The sequence below is a fragment of the Chlorocebus sabaeus genome, chromosome 15 (genome assembly GCF_047675955.1).
Source record: "Chlorocebus sabaeus isolate Y175 chromosome 15, mChlSab1.0.hap1, whole genome shotgun sequence".
Taxonomy (NCBI): Eukaryota; Metazoa; Chordata; class Mammalia; order Primates; family Cercopithecidae; genus Chlorocebus; species Chlorocebus sabaeus.
Genome location: NC_132918.1, coordinates 48,222,375 through 48,237,420, shown reverse-complemented (window position 1 = coordinate 48,237,420; position 15,046 = coordinate 48,222,375). Strand labels below are relative to the sequence as shown.

General features: G+C 38.0%; 1 protein-coding gene across 1 annotated transcript in view; it reads right to left on the bottom strand.

Moving 5' to 3' along the window:
- Positions 1–15,046, bottom strand: part of PCOLCE2 (procollagen C-endopeptidase enhancer 2) — a 71,789-nt gene that overhangs the window by 11,254 nt on the left and 45,489 nt on the right. Inside the window, exons 4-6 of the mRNA XM_008008838.3 lie at positions 14,564–14,688; positions 10,412–10,548; positions 688–842 (exon numbers count right to left, since the gene is read on the bottom strand). Coding sequence (XP_008007029.1) covers positions 688–842; positions 10,412–10,548; positions 14,564–14,688 — 417 coding nt within the window. The remainder of the gene's footprint in view (positions 1–687; positions 843–10,411; positions 10,549–14,563; positions 14,689–15,046) is intronic.

The following is a 15,046-nucleotide window of genomic DNA, read 5'->3' as shown; positions in this document are numbered from 1 at the left end:
CCTTCAGTCTTTCCTTCCTGCTTTTCCCCCTCCTCCCTAGATTTGGATTTTTAGATCTGAGGCCTGAAATCCCAGGGGGTGGAGCTGATAGGCCAGGTACTAGCTACAGAGACCCTGCCTCCCTACATCATGTCTCAGCACCCAGGCCAGTTTCCCAACCAGCCTCTGTACTTCGTTGAATATTGTTGTTTAATTTACTCCGATTTGAAAATAAATAAATAAATAACATTTTACATGACATTTCACTGAGAAGCAAAAAAACCAAAAAACCAAAAAACAAAAAAACAAAAAAATCAAAACCAAACATTGGCAGACTATGAAAAACAGAAAGGCCCTAAAACTTCAACCTAAAATATCACAATTCTATGTAATAAAAAGCAAACGACAATTTTGTCAGTTCCGGAAATGGAAACTTAGGCTTAGAATGATCTGTGCTTATAACAGGCTTCCTAGTCATTGTTCAATGGTCATAATTTTCTTACCTGATATTTAAAAACTATTAGCTTATAAGCATTCTTACCCCCTATACCTTTCTTTCATTAATGCAGTCATATTATTCTCTTACCAAAGCTTTCATCCTATTTAACTTTAATTTCTAGTATCTTTCTCTTATTTTTTTTCTACTTTAAAAGAATTCTTCTTATACTCCTGAAGTTTTTGCACAAAGTTCCAAACAGAAAAACTTACCTGTGGTTACAGGGAATGTGGTGGTGACAGGCTGTGCTGTAGTTGCAGGCAGTTTTTTTGGCCTGAATTTGTAGTGACCAATAAACCCATCTGCAGTTAAACTTAAGTCTGATAAAAACTGAATAAGAAGTTCATTTCTCTCAGATACAATTGGCCTAAAAAAAGAAAAATGTGTTTTTAAACATATATATACTTAAAAGTGGCCTCTCTGAAAATGTAAAATTTTCTAGTTTTCCATTAACTTCTGACAACAGAATTACCAGTTGTTTAAACTTAAAAGTTAAAATGCTTAAAAATACCAATTCTAATAGCTAACATTTACTGAGTGTTTGCTCAGCTAGGCACTGTGCTTTATGTGAATTGTCACATTCCACCTTCACAACGACCCTATTTTTATCTCTTTTTTATGGAATAGGCAACTGAAGTTCAGAGAGTTCAAGTGATTTATTCAAGGCCCTACAGCTAGTATGTTGGGAGAGTCAGAATTTGAACCCAGGATCAGATAACTCCTGCCACAGAGACTGTGGCGGACATTGGGACGTGGCTGGTTTTCAAAAAGCACCTCATGATTTGCCTGATGGGGAAAAGGCAGATTCTTTGAACTAAGGCTCTTGCGTTCAAGCTGGTCTGGGTTTGCCATATGTTGGCTGCAGAGCATAAAAGGGACAAACCTGGTGAACAAATTCCCACACCCTGTAAAGATGCAGCCAGAGGGATTAACTCAGTGGGCTGATTATCTTTTCTATCCGCTCTGGGCTAAGAAAGCCATGCAAAGGACTTCCATTTCATTTTCAATGGCAGTTCTTAGGTATGCCTGAAATGGAAGCCTTTCTATTATAATCTCCATTAGCAAAATGCTGCAAAGGAAAAAAAAGAAAGTGATGAATCTGTTTTGGTGTTCATGAACGGCATCATTGATTAAGAGCTCTAATTTTAGGAGCTTCCTGGTTAGCTGGCACTAAAGATTAAGTGGAAATGATAACTGAGGCTCAAAAGCTCTCTTAAATCTTGGGGGATTACTACATTACACAAGATAATTTCATTTAAGGTTTGCTATTGTTATTTACACAATGGTAAAAAAAAAAAATGCTGTCTGATGAATTCTGTTTAAAAACTAATTCAGAAGTAGAAAAAAGTTAACAAGTTATTTAAATGAATTACCCAGTGGTTTGACTGAACACCTTTTTGAGACATCTTCTCAGCCAATCACTTCTTACACATCATGGACAGCAAATAATAAGGCACCTCTTTTGTTTTTTTTTCCTACTGTCAGCTATGCTGAGTGGGGTTGGGTGGCAGAGAGGGTAGACCTACCTGGCCCAACCAGTTAGAAAAACTGCATGATCTTTTCCATCCTGAATATAACCTTCTGAGCCAGGGGATGGGATGAATCAAAAAGTGAGCTTTGTGATCTACATTTATAGCTTACTATGGATTGACTATTTGTCCCCTCCAAAACTCATGTTGAAATTGAATGCCCAGTGGAGCAGTATTGAGAAATGGAACCTTTAAGAGGTGACTGGGTCATGAGGGCTCTGCCCTCAAGAATGGATTCATCCATTCATAGATTAATGGATAAGTGGGTTAATGGATTAATGGGTAGTCACGGGAGTGGGACCGATGGCTTTATAAGACGAGAGACCTGAGTGAGCACGCTCTGCGCCCCTTGCCATGGGATGCCCTGTACCACATGGGGACTTTGCGAAGGGTCCCCACCAGCAAGAAGGCTCTCCCCAAATGTGGTCCCTTGACTTGGACTTCTCAGCCTCCATAACTATAATAAAGAAATTATTTGTCTTTATAAATTACTCAGTTTCAGGTATTCTGTTACAGGCAACACAAAACAGACTGAGACAGTTCCAGCCACAAAAGTGATCAGGTTATTTAAATAATGCTTCTGAGATTCAAGCCTTTTATGAAAATATTCTATCATGCTTTTGAAAAACACTTCCATTAAATAAATAAAAACAATGCACTAAACAATTCTCACCTACAATTACAAATAAAACATGTTAATTTTGTTTAAATAAAATTACAAAAAAAGCACTTATAAGCAGCAAAGGAAAGACTCAATCAGGTCAGCCTTCTAGACACGATGTTATAATTATATGATCATTCACTGCCTTTTCTATTGGAAACTGAATTTTCTCAAGGAAGAGTATTTTAGGAACAAAGACATATTTTTGTTCTGCTGCAACTGAGCTTTAGGATAAATGTGACAGAACCACAGTGCCACAAATGTGCTGGGGGCCATGTTACATCTGCAAATTGTTATAAATCACTAGGCAGATAAGAGGAAATTTCACTTAGATCCGCTCTACATTGGCAAATTCCAAGAACGGACTGAGATGCTGTTTCATGTCGTATACAGCCAGTTACTGTTAGATGGCTCAGTTATCATTCCATAGCCATCCTGTCCTTCAGTCACTACAGCCAACCAAACACCACGTCCTGCCAATTTTGCCTCCTAAATATTTCTTGATCCACATCCTCCTCTTCATCTCTACCACCCTTCTCCACTTCCTTAACTTTACCTGAACCATTGCAACAGCCTCCAAACTAGCCTCCCTGCTCACCTTGTCTAGGACGGGGGTTCTAAAGCCTCTGGTCCTGTCACGCCTGGCTTAAATTCAGTTGAGCGTTACCATCTCTGCAGCACACGGAAGCCAACTCAACCCTCCTGCCTCATCTCTATAGAGGCCCCAACTCAAGGTTTTGTCTCCAGAAATAACATACATCTCTCCTGTGTATCTTTATTAATGGAGTTACCTCTGCTTGAGATAAGCCTGTCCTCCCTGCTCTCTCTAACTCCAACTCTTCCTTCAAGACTCATCTTCGAGAGGCACAGTCTCCTTTCAAAAGCTTTTCCTAATCACTTGTCCAGACTGGGCCAAAGAACTCAGAAACCCACCCAGGACATTCAGTAGCCAATTTACTTATCTGCCTTGTTTTGTTCCTTCCCAGTACTTATCTTGGCAGTTTTAATTTATCTTTGTATTCCAGGTGCCCAGCACCTAGCTGGGGAGTAATCAATATTTCTGAACAGAATTCAATGGCACTGATCTACATTGAATCAAACCAAGTATGATGGGGTGCCGTCTACCTACCCCCAGTGCTCCTCCTGTTCATATATTAACAGGGAAAAGCTCCCCAAACAGGTTTTCTCATTTTCTGCACTGCTCTAACCCAGAAGTATTCTAACTGTGAAAAATATTCCTCCGGATAGAAGTGTTAGTCGGTGAGCCGGCAGCCAAGCTCTTCCAGTCAAACCCCTGGTAAATGAGTGAAGCTCAACAGCGGCCGCCAGTGCCGCCCCTCCTCCACCCTCGTGGAGGCAGCCACTACCCTGAATTTTGTGCTTCTCATTTTCCTGTTTTTAGCTATAGATTTATCACACACATATGCATCACTATGCGATATGTTGTATAGGTCTGCATGTTTTTAAACGTCATAAATGAAAGGGTATGGTGTGCATTTTTCTTTTCTTTTTGGTTTTGTTTTGTGTTTTTGAGACAAGGTCTCACTCTGTCGCCCAGGCTGGAGTGTAGTGGCGTGGTCTTGGCTCACTGCAACTTCCGTCTTCCAGGTTCAATGGATCCTCCCACCTCAGCCTCCCAAGTAGCAGGGATTACAGGTAGACATGCACTACCAGGTGACATTAATTGCTTTGTATTTTTAGAGACAGGGTTTTACCATGTTGCCCAGGCTTGTCTCGAACTCCTGAGCTCAATGATCCACCCACCTCGGCCTCCCAAAGTGCTGGGATTGCAGGCATGAGCCACAACGCTCAGCCTTTTTTTTTTTTTAATTAAAAAAAAAAAAGCTCATTCAACATTATAACTGTTTTTTATAACATTAAAAAAAATTCAACATTATGAGATTCATTCAGTGTTTTCATTGCTATATAGTGTGCACTATAACACAATTTAAAAATTCTCTTGTTGATAAACATTGGGCTATTTACTGTCTCCCACCCTCATTACAAACCATATTGCTGAGAACATTCATGTATATGTCTTGCGGTGCAAAAGTGGTCATACCAATTTACACACCTTTCAAAGGTTTATTTACTATACAGTTTTCTTCTTTTGGGAATGCCTTTTCATGTTTTTTACCCTCCCTTTTTTTTTTCCTACTGGGTGGTCATCTTTTCCTTATTAATTTTTAGGATTTCTTAATACATTCTGGAACTTAGGCCTTTGTCAAATGTATGTTATAAATGTTTCCATCTGTGCCTTTTCTTCTCCCTCTCTTTCAGGTAGATTCTGATGAAGAGAAATTCTCATCTAAGTTTCTCATTTCAGTTTCTAATCCATCTGTCACTGATTTTTTTGTGTGTGATACTAGCTATGAATGTAATTTCATTTTTCCATATGAATAAAAATAGTCTAGGCCCCATTTTTCAATGAGGCCATCCTTTTCCTGCTGACTGATGGTTCTCTGTGACAGGCCCAATCCGCAGATACATGTGGATATGTTTCTGGCATCTCCTTGTTGTTTAATTAGCCAGTCTGCCCATCACTCTTTTAAAACCACACTGTCTTAATTACAACATCTTTCTGATAAGGTTCCATACATGGTAAAGCAAGTCTTCCTGCCAGGTTCTTCTCCTTCAGAACTGTCTTACTTTTGCCCCCTTCTTCCTATCCCCTTGCAACCCCATGCACATTTTAGAATTAGACTGCTAGGCTTAATGGAAAACCATTTTTAATATTTTTAAATGATATTGAGTCTTCCTATTCATGAGCATTGTATATAGCTCCATTTATTTAGGTCTTTTAAAATATATTTTAGCAAGGTTTTATAATTTTCCCTATTAAAGCACATTTTTATACTTATTCCTGAGCAACAGTTTTAGTGCTTTTAAAATATGTTTAAAATATATAAACTTTTAAGTTCAAGCTATTTAAGAAAAAATATTTGTGAATAAAATGATGTTTCCATAAGTCCACAAGTCACACTTTAATCTGGTAAGGTACAAAGTTAAATTAATAAAGTTTCTAAATTCAAACCAACCTTGAATTCCTAGTCACAGAGTATTTTTTCATACATTGCTAAATTTGGCCTGCCAAGTTTTTGTTTCAAGATTTCTTCTTTATCATACTGATAAATGAGATTGGTCTCTAATATTCTTTTCTTGTACTGTCCTTACCTTGTTTTTGGTGTCAGGTTCATACTAGCTTTATAAAATTAGAGGTGGAACAATACCTATTTTTCTCAGGAAGATTCTGTGCAGTATTAGAAATGTCTGTATCTCAAATATCTGTCAGAACTTTTCCTTCCTTGACAGGAAAACCTTTAACTACTGATTAAATTTCTTTAGTGATCATCTGGCAAATATGGCTTTTTCTTTCTCCTGTGTCCATCTTTGCTTGAAAAAACTAGTTTCTCCAGTTGCTGGATGTAGTGTTCTCTATTTGTCTATTAGTCCAAGCCTGTTCATTGTTTTTCAAATCTTCTACCTCCTAATTTCCCATCTTTCTCTCATTAACAGTTAATCTGTTAATTATTGAAAGAGATGTGTTAAAAATCTCAACTATAATAATGAACTTTGTAGGTCTGCCTTTCTTAATTTTTTTAATTTTTTTGCTTCATGTAATCTTATGTACAAGTTTACAAGTTTACAATTTTACAATTATTACACCTGCCTGATAAACTGGATCTTTTATCATTTATATAGCAACTATTTCTGGTAATGCTTTCTGCCTAAAATTGATTTTTTCCTGATATCAATGAAGCTATGCCAATTTTCCTTCAATTAGTGTTTGCTTCGTTTTTATATCCTTTTATTTTCAAACTCTCTGTTTTTATTTTGGGGGATGTGTCTTGTAAACAACATATAACTGGACTTTGTTTTGTTATTTAGTATAACACTGTTTTCTATTATTTGGTCCATTTGTATTTATATTGATTACAGGTATATTTATAGATATACCCATATATCTATCTAGATGGTAGATACATTTCTACCATCTTATTTTGTGTTTTTTGTCTTTTGAGACAGGGTCTTGCTCTGTCAAGGAGGCTGAAGTGCAATGGCACGATTATAGCTCAGTGCAGCCTCGATCTCTTGGGCTCAAGTGATCCTCCACCTCAGCCTCCTGAGTAGCCGGGTCTACAGGTACATGCCACCATTCCCAGTTAATTAAAAAAAAAATTGTACAGATGGTATCTTACCATGTTGCCCAGGCTGGTGTCAAATACCTGGGCTCAACTGATCCTCCAACCGCAGGCTCTCAAAGTGCTGGGATTATAGGCTTGAGCCACCACGCCTGCTCTGTCATGCTTTTGAAAATATTTCTCATTTTTTCTCTTCTTACTTTCTTTTGCACTGAATTTTTTGTCACTTCATGTTTCCCTCCACTGTTTTGCAAGTTAAAGACCGTATTTCTACTTTTCTCAGAGGTCATTCCAAATTTAACATCCACATTTTCTTTAGCATATTATAAAGTTAATATCTTCACCCTATGCTCAAATTTTCTTTGGAATGCTTCCTTTTGCATGTCAGTCTTTTATTCTGTGATCATTATCTTTCTGCGTCCAGTATCTGGGGATGCAGTGAGGGTCTGCTGGTACGTTATATTATCAAATTTCCTTCAGAATCTCTAGACTAAATTCATTCAAGATATATTTCTCAATTCCCTAATTCTTTCTGTAACTGTCTTATTAGCTATTTGACACAAGTACTAAGTTTCTTGTTTTAAATTATTACGTGTCTGTTCTGGGAATTCTATTTGGTTCCTTGTTAAATCTGGTCGATCATTTCTTAAAGATTCTTGTTTCTTAGTCATACTTTCAATGGCCTGTACTTTGTAGGCTATTGATTGACTTTCTTTAAGCACAATGATTTTACATTCTGTATCTAATAATTTTAAGATATATAATCTCTGTGGGTCTGATTAAACTGTTTGTTTCTACTGACTCTGTTTATCTTGGCTTTCCTTTCAGTTTTGTGATTTTTTGATTGGGAGTTTACATTCCTTGAAACTTTATAAGGATTCTGAAGCTTAAGTTCAGATGCATTCTTCCAGAGATTTGTGTTTTCATCTGTCAGCTCCTGTGGGCATTATCAACTTGGAAGCTTTAAACTAAATTCTTGACCTGTTTTTTTGGGGACAGTCAGGTAGTGTATATTCTAACCCCAAATGTTGGCTGGTTTTTGGTTAGAAATTCTCATCGGAGACTATCCTTTCCTTCACCAAAAGCCAAGGCAAAAACAGCCAGTTTTCCTTATCTCCCTTAAGGAAGAGAGAAAGTTAGCTTACTTACATTGGTGTCACCTTCTCTGGGTCCCTTTTCTATACATGCTGTGGTCTTTGCTCCGAACTCCCCTTGCCTGGACCCCGAGCTTTGTCTCTTGTCTGCAAGCACGGTCTGTTAGAATGACGTGCTAGGCCTCCAGGAACTGGCACATGCCCTGGGGGAGCTGCCACCTTCAGCATATGCTTCTCTCTCTGGCTTTGGGCTTCTTACTACTTTTGACCTCTGATGAATTCTCTTATTTGCTGCCAACTCAGCAATGCTTTCAAAATTTTTTCTTAAACTTTAAGGAACATTGCTTAGTGTTTATGAAAAGTTTTTAAGGATATCTTATCTTGCATATTGCTAGAAAATGCAACTTGAAATTACTTTTTAAAGGTATTTGGATACGAAGAGGAGAGACATGGAAGAAAAGCTAGAGTAGGACAGAGTCAACAGAATTGATAACTTTTTTTTTTTTTAATTTGGGAGAACTTAGGTTTATAGGCTATGGGGAAGTATAAAAAGGGAGGTAGAAGATAAACATGAAGAAAAAGAGGAGGGTTAATTAATGGAGGAAAGTTTCAAGGGAAAAAAGGAGGAGGTCCAAAGGAAGAATAGATGAATGTGTTGGCTTTCAATAGGGTGTGGTGGTCCCCAAAAATGTCCACATCCTAATCCCTGGACCCTGTAAATATGTTTCTTTATATGGCAAAGGGGCTTTGCAGATGTGGGTAAGACTCTCCAGAAGGGGAGAGTGTCCTTTATTACCTAGGTAGGCCCTAAATGTAACCAGTGTCCTTATAAGAGGGCAATTTGACTAGGAAGAGGAGACAGAAGCAGTGACTGAAGTGACATGCTTTGCCAATGAAGAGGGCTACAAGCCAAGGCATGCAGGCAGACTCTAGAAGCGGAAAAAGCCAACGAAACAGATTCTCTCTCAGAGCTTTCAGAAGGAAACAGCCCTGCCGACACCTTGACTTTAGTACAGTGAAACTGACTTCAGACTTCTGGCTTCCAGAACTGTAAGAGAATACATTTGTGCTGTTTTAAGTCGCTGCATGTGTGGCAATTCGTTACAGCAGCAATGGGAAAATAATTAGGAGCTTAGAAATAGGCCCTTCTCCAATATATTCATCTGTAAACCAAATTTGGGTATGATTATGCTTAAATTATAACTACTATCTTGTACATATTAAAACATTCTTAATATTATCAATGTAAATGTAAATGAATTGAAATAGGAAAATATCCTCCTTTAACTCAAATATGTCAATGAAAAATCATACTAATGCATATAAAATCAAGTGATGCATATAATCTAATTATGTTTAAGCAACAGAGTAGAAAATGGTATTTAAATTGGCATAATGGTGACTTGAAGGCAAGCTGCAGTAATTTCAGCTGTTGCTTTTACTAATATTGTCAGTGAAGTTGTGAAATATCTTGCACCAAAATACAGTTATATATCAGACCAGAATACAGCAGAGTTAAGTAACGTGCTCAGTGTCACACAGTTATTAAGTGGCAGAACTCTTGGTTCCATAAATGTTTGTTGAATAAATACATGGTGCCTTCAAGGTCCACTTAGCAAAAATTTGGATAGCAATGTGACGGGGGAGGCATAAGGCCTCAAACAGTCCAGGACAGATCTCTGATAAGGTAAAATCATTTGGGTTTGTTGTAAACTTCTGGGTTTCCTTGTCTGGATCCCCAGTATTCAGCCCTCTGGTTGTTTTTGTTTTATCTTGTTTTCAGAATTTTCCCATTCCATTCTGATGCCTGATCTCATTCTTACAGGGCAGTGATGTATCCAGGTACCTGGCTCTGCATCTTACCCTGGGGTATCACCAGCTCTACTTGTTTCTGTTTGGCTGTTGACACTCCTGTTAATGTTGTCTCAGGGTCTGGGTTGGCTATTCTTTGTTGGTGGTGCTGACTCCATGGTTATGAGACTTGTAGTGGTTTGGATCTGTGTCCCCGCCCAAATGTAATGTAATCCCCAACGTTGAGGAAGGGCGTGTGTGCTGGGAGATGACTGGATCATGAGGGCGGTTTCTCATGGCTTAACACCATCCCCCTTGATGCTGCCATTGCGATAGTGAGCTCTCTGCTCTCTGGTCATTTAAAAGCATGTGGCACCTCCCCCCTACCTTGCTCCTACTCAGGCCATGTGATGTGGTGGTGCTCCCTCTTTCCCTTCCACCATGATTGTACGCTTCCTGAGGCCTCCCCAGAAGCAGAAGCCTCATGCTTCCTGTACAGCGTGCAGAACCCTGAGCCAATTAAACCTCTTTTTTTATATATAAATTACCCAGTCTCAGGTATTTCTTTATAGCAGTGCAAGAACTGATTAATAGAAGACCCAATAATTTAACAAAACAACAACATAAAATTTTCCAGAAAATAAATGTGATTGGGAAACTGAACAAGAAACAAGTTTAGAGCCATAAAACTATTAATGACATAAACAGGTGCTACTTACGCAGGTGGACTATCACCACAATACTTTCCAATTCTTTCAGCATCATTGACTTCCCCGCCATTAAACACAGCCACATAATCATATCGGCAGTAGTTATCTCGCTCCACATCAAACTTCTCGAACTTTAATTCTATAAGCTTTAGAGAAAGCACAATAGAAGTGTCAAATATTAATAGCATTGTTGAATAACCTCAAATGGAATTCTTCCTCTCCCCAGATTTGGAGGATACTACAATTTTCCTTTGTAAAAAAATTATGCATTATGTTTAAGTGCTTTTTGTTGCATATTTCTTTAGTTAAAAAAAAAAACAACTGTGGTATTCTTTTGCTTTTAATTGTAATCTTTCCAAAAGATCATCTCAAACTCAGATCAACTCTAGTTAGGATATTAAAGTTAAGAATTCTGTTCACTTACAGCTACAAAAGTATGGGAACGTTATGTAATGCTAGCAACCTACTTTAAGACTATAATTGGTTTTGGAGATCTATTGTACAGCATGGTAACTATAGTCAACAATAATGTATAATAAACTTCAAAATTGCTGAGAGTAAATTTTTTTTTTTTTTTTTTTTGGAGACAGAGTTTCACTCTTATTGCCCAGGCTGGAGTGCAGTGGTATGATCTCAGCTCACTGCAACCTCTGCCTCCTGGGTTCAAGCAATTATCCTGCCTCAGCCTCCTGAGTAGCTGGGATTACAGGCACCCGCCACCATACTCGGCTAATTTTTTTATATTTTTAGTAAAGACAGAATTTCACCATGTTGGCCAGTCTGGTCTCGAACTCCTGACCTCAAGTAATCTGCCTGCCTCGGCCTCCCAAAGTGCTGGGATTACAGGCATGAGCCACTATGCCCAACCAAGAGTAAATCTTAAATGTTACCACCACCCTCCACACACAAACAAAAGAATAACTATTTGAGGTGGATATGTTAATTACTTTGATTGTGGTAATCATTTCACAATGTATACGTATATCAAAATACAATGTTGCACACAGTAAATAAATAATTTTCACTTGTCAACTATACTCAATAAAGTTGCAGAAAAAAAGAAAAAGAGAAAAACAAGACTGTAATTAGATAATTCGATGTGTGTTGTAGTGGGAAAAGAGTCTACATACCCTAATAGAAGCTAATAGAAATAAAAAGTATTATCTAAGATGCTCCTCATATTAGTGTATGTCAGGGAGTGGTAGTGTGTGTGCGTATATGTGTAGGAAGGTGAGCTGAGTGGATAGAGGTGTTCCTCTTTTGAGGGAAGGAGACTGACATTTCTATCCGATGTAAAGGAGTCAAATTTTCAGGACCAATTATTCGGGGAAGTGGAATTGACGGCAGTGTCTTCTTGAAGTATGTTTGAAATGTGTGATACCGTGCACAGCCTAATCAGGGTGTGGTTATTTTTGAAGAAGTGGCATAGGAGCACTGATCTACAAAGTCAGTGTTAGGTTTTTAGTATTTCTCAATTTTTTGCACTAGTACCAATAATAGTGTCCTAAATTATTCAAGTGAATAGGAAATTTTGATTAAATAGGCAATCAATCATTCCCCATACAAGCAGATGTTTAAAAGAACATTTCCAACATGTGAATGAAAAGAAATCTCACTGGATTTATTATTACCTGCGACAGCTGGTACCCAATCTTGCTGGGCAGCAAGTGAGCAAGAACCCTCCTTGCTACTTCAGGGAAGATAAAGGGCATCAATTCCTATTAGCTAAAGAAGGTGCACACACAGTACTCCAGGTGAAGATGATAATAGCAACAGCATCACAGATGGACACAAAGGTAATTTTGGCTTTGAACATAATTGCCGCGTATCTTCATACTGAACTACCTTTTAAAAAGTCAGTGCCAGTGACAGGTGAATAATGCTTATTCATACTTAACACGGCTTTAAATTGTATTAAAATATTTTCTCTTTGGGTCCAGTGATTTCTCACCACTTACTAATAAAATGCTTTCCAGGTTATTAAAAAAATTGGTGAACTTTTTCTACTTAGAAATTACTCACAAAGGCTGGGCGTGGTGGCTCACACCTGTAATCCCAGCACTTTGGGAGGCTGAGGTGGGCGGATCACGAGGTCAGAAGATCAAGACCATCCTGGCCAACACGGTGAAATCCCGCCTCCAGTAAAAATACAAAAAATTAGCCGGGTGTTGTGGTGGGTGCCTGTAGTCCCAGCTACTCAGGAGGCTGAGGCAGGAGAATGGCGTGAACCCGGGAAGCAGAGCTTGCAGTGAGCCGAGATCGCGCCACTGCACTCCAGCCTGGGCGACAGAGCGAGACTCCGTCTCAAAATAAATAAATAAATAAATAAATAAGTCACAAAAGTTTTTGCAGAGAAGATCTTTAAAAGTAAAGAAGAAGATAAAGAAAAGAACTGTGGTAACAAATGAAAGTAAGGTAATTCTTTAATAGAAGAAAATTCCAATAAAATTCCTTCAGTAGAATAATTCCCTTACATAGAAACTATTTAGGACTTAATTTTCCCATTATATTTCTCTCCTTTGAGAAACTGCCAGTGATTTCAAACACAGTGATTAAGAACTCAATTGACTGAAGCCAAAAATCACATTAATAAAATAAAAATCAAACTTAAAATTTAAATGATCAAAGGGAAGAACAATGGAAAAGAGATGCTTAACCATAATCTGCAAGTATAATTAAGTTGGAATTATTTGGTCAAATATATTTACAAATGTTACAGAGAAAATGATCGATACAATTTCAAGAAATACATAAAGGTTTAAATGTTTCAGAAACACAATTTTTAAAGTTACTTTAAACTATAAAACATTCAACAGACTTATAAAATCTTCCATTATTAAATAAATGGCCATATATTTCTTCTTAAAAATAAAACCAAGTTTTGGGATTATGATCAGTGTTTATGTCTGTGTATATGTTCAAATCACTAACTTGCATGGTATATTAGCTTAAATAATTTTCTATGAAAAAAAGAAATATATGACAAATGGTATCTGTGCAAGCCATATGAAAGGTCAATTTAGAAAAGTTTTTTAAAAACAGTATCATAATGTTTAACTCATAGTGTTTGGATTAAAGTCTATAGTGTTTCTAATAGTAATAATTTTTATAAAGTTATCTTTAATGGTCCAGAAAGTAGATTTCATCTGTTTCTATGCTAAGTTCTTTCCTGCAATTAAGATGTGAAAGTGGTTCCCAGAAAGGGTAAAAAGTTGTATATGTAACCACAAATTAATAAATACTAGAAAAGTCGACCTTCTCTGTGGATTATTTTAGAACAATGAATAAAACTTTTTGTGGGGAATCTGCACATATTTTATTTTAAAAGACAACCAAAAACACCCTAAAGCAGACCAGCTTGTTCTTTGAAGAGACAATGTGGCTTGCTTTTGCTGGCTTTGTTAAGGAAAAGCATCCACAATTTTTGATTTAGTGACTAAGATAACTATTACCAGGACATGATGGGTTTGTGATGTGAGCAAATGGTAACCTGAAATGTCCACGGACCCGAGGATTTTTATCCTCCCACAGTTAGTTGCTGCTGCTTATAATATCCACTGTAGGGTTAAACAATCCTATGTGGCATTTGCTTACCATTTGTATTTTTAAAACTGTTTTGAAAATTGTCATTATATAGCAGGAAATTAAATCCATGACTTTGCAAGTCAAAAAATGCAAAGGCTAGGCCGCGAGCAGTGGCTCACATCTGTAATCCCAGCACTTTGGGAGGCCAAGGCAGGCGGATCACCTGAGGTCGGGAGTTCAAGACCTGCCTGACCAACATGGAGAAACCCCGTCTCTACTAAAAAAATACAAAATTAGCCGGGCGTGGTGGCGCATGCCTGTAATCCCAGCTACTCACGAGGCTGAAGCAGGAGAATCACTTGAACCCAGGAGACGGAGGTTTCGGTGAACTGAGATCGCACCATTGCAGTCCAGCCTGGGCAACAAGAGCGAAACTCTGTCTCAATAAATAAATAAATAAATAAATCTGGGGTTTTCGCATGAAGAAATATGTGTGTCCAGGAGCCTTCCTCTTCTTGTATCCCTTAGCTCTCGAATAGACTCCACAACCGGAGGCTCTTGAGAGTTTGTGGGCCCTTCCCACTATCTGGGCAATTCACACATGCATGCTTTCTTTACACTTCCAGGGAATCTCACCTGATTCTTTGGGGCCACAATGTGCCACACACAAGTGACTCCTGCAGGGTAATCCCGGTCTGGCCAGTTGGGGGTTTTAAAAGAGCCGGAAGGTCTGTCAAGGCGTCCTCCACAATACTGATCCCCTTCAAATATTAAACAAGGAAAAAACCACAGAAGTTTATGTAGGTTACAGCAATATAACCATGTGAAGATTAGGAATGTGGGATCTTTGGTGAGTACAGTAAATAAAGGCAATGGCAGAAGCGCTTACATTTTCTCTTAAAAATATGGTTACATATATAACCCCCCAACACACACAATGAATGATCTCCCTTACCTGACATAGCATATCAACACAAGAGAGGGCAGAAGTGGACTCAGAGCCTCTTTTCTTTTTTTTTTTTTTCTTAGACAAGGAAGACAAAACATTTGAATTTGCACTCATTCAGAAAGCTTGTAGGCTCAAATAATCATAGAGATGTGAGGGTTCCTCAAGGCACT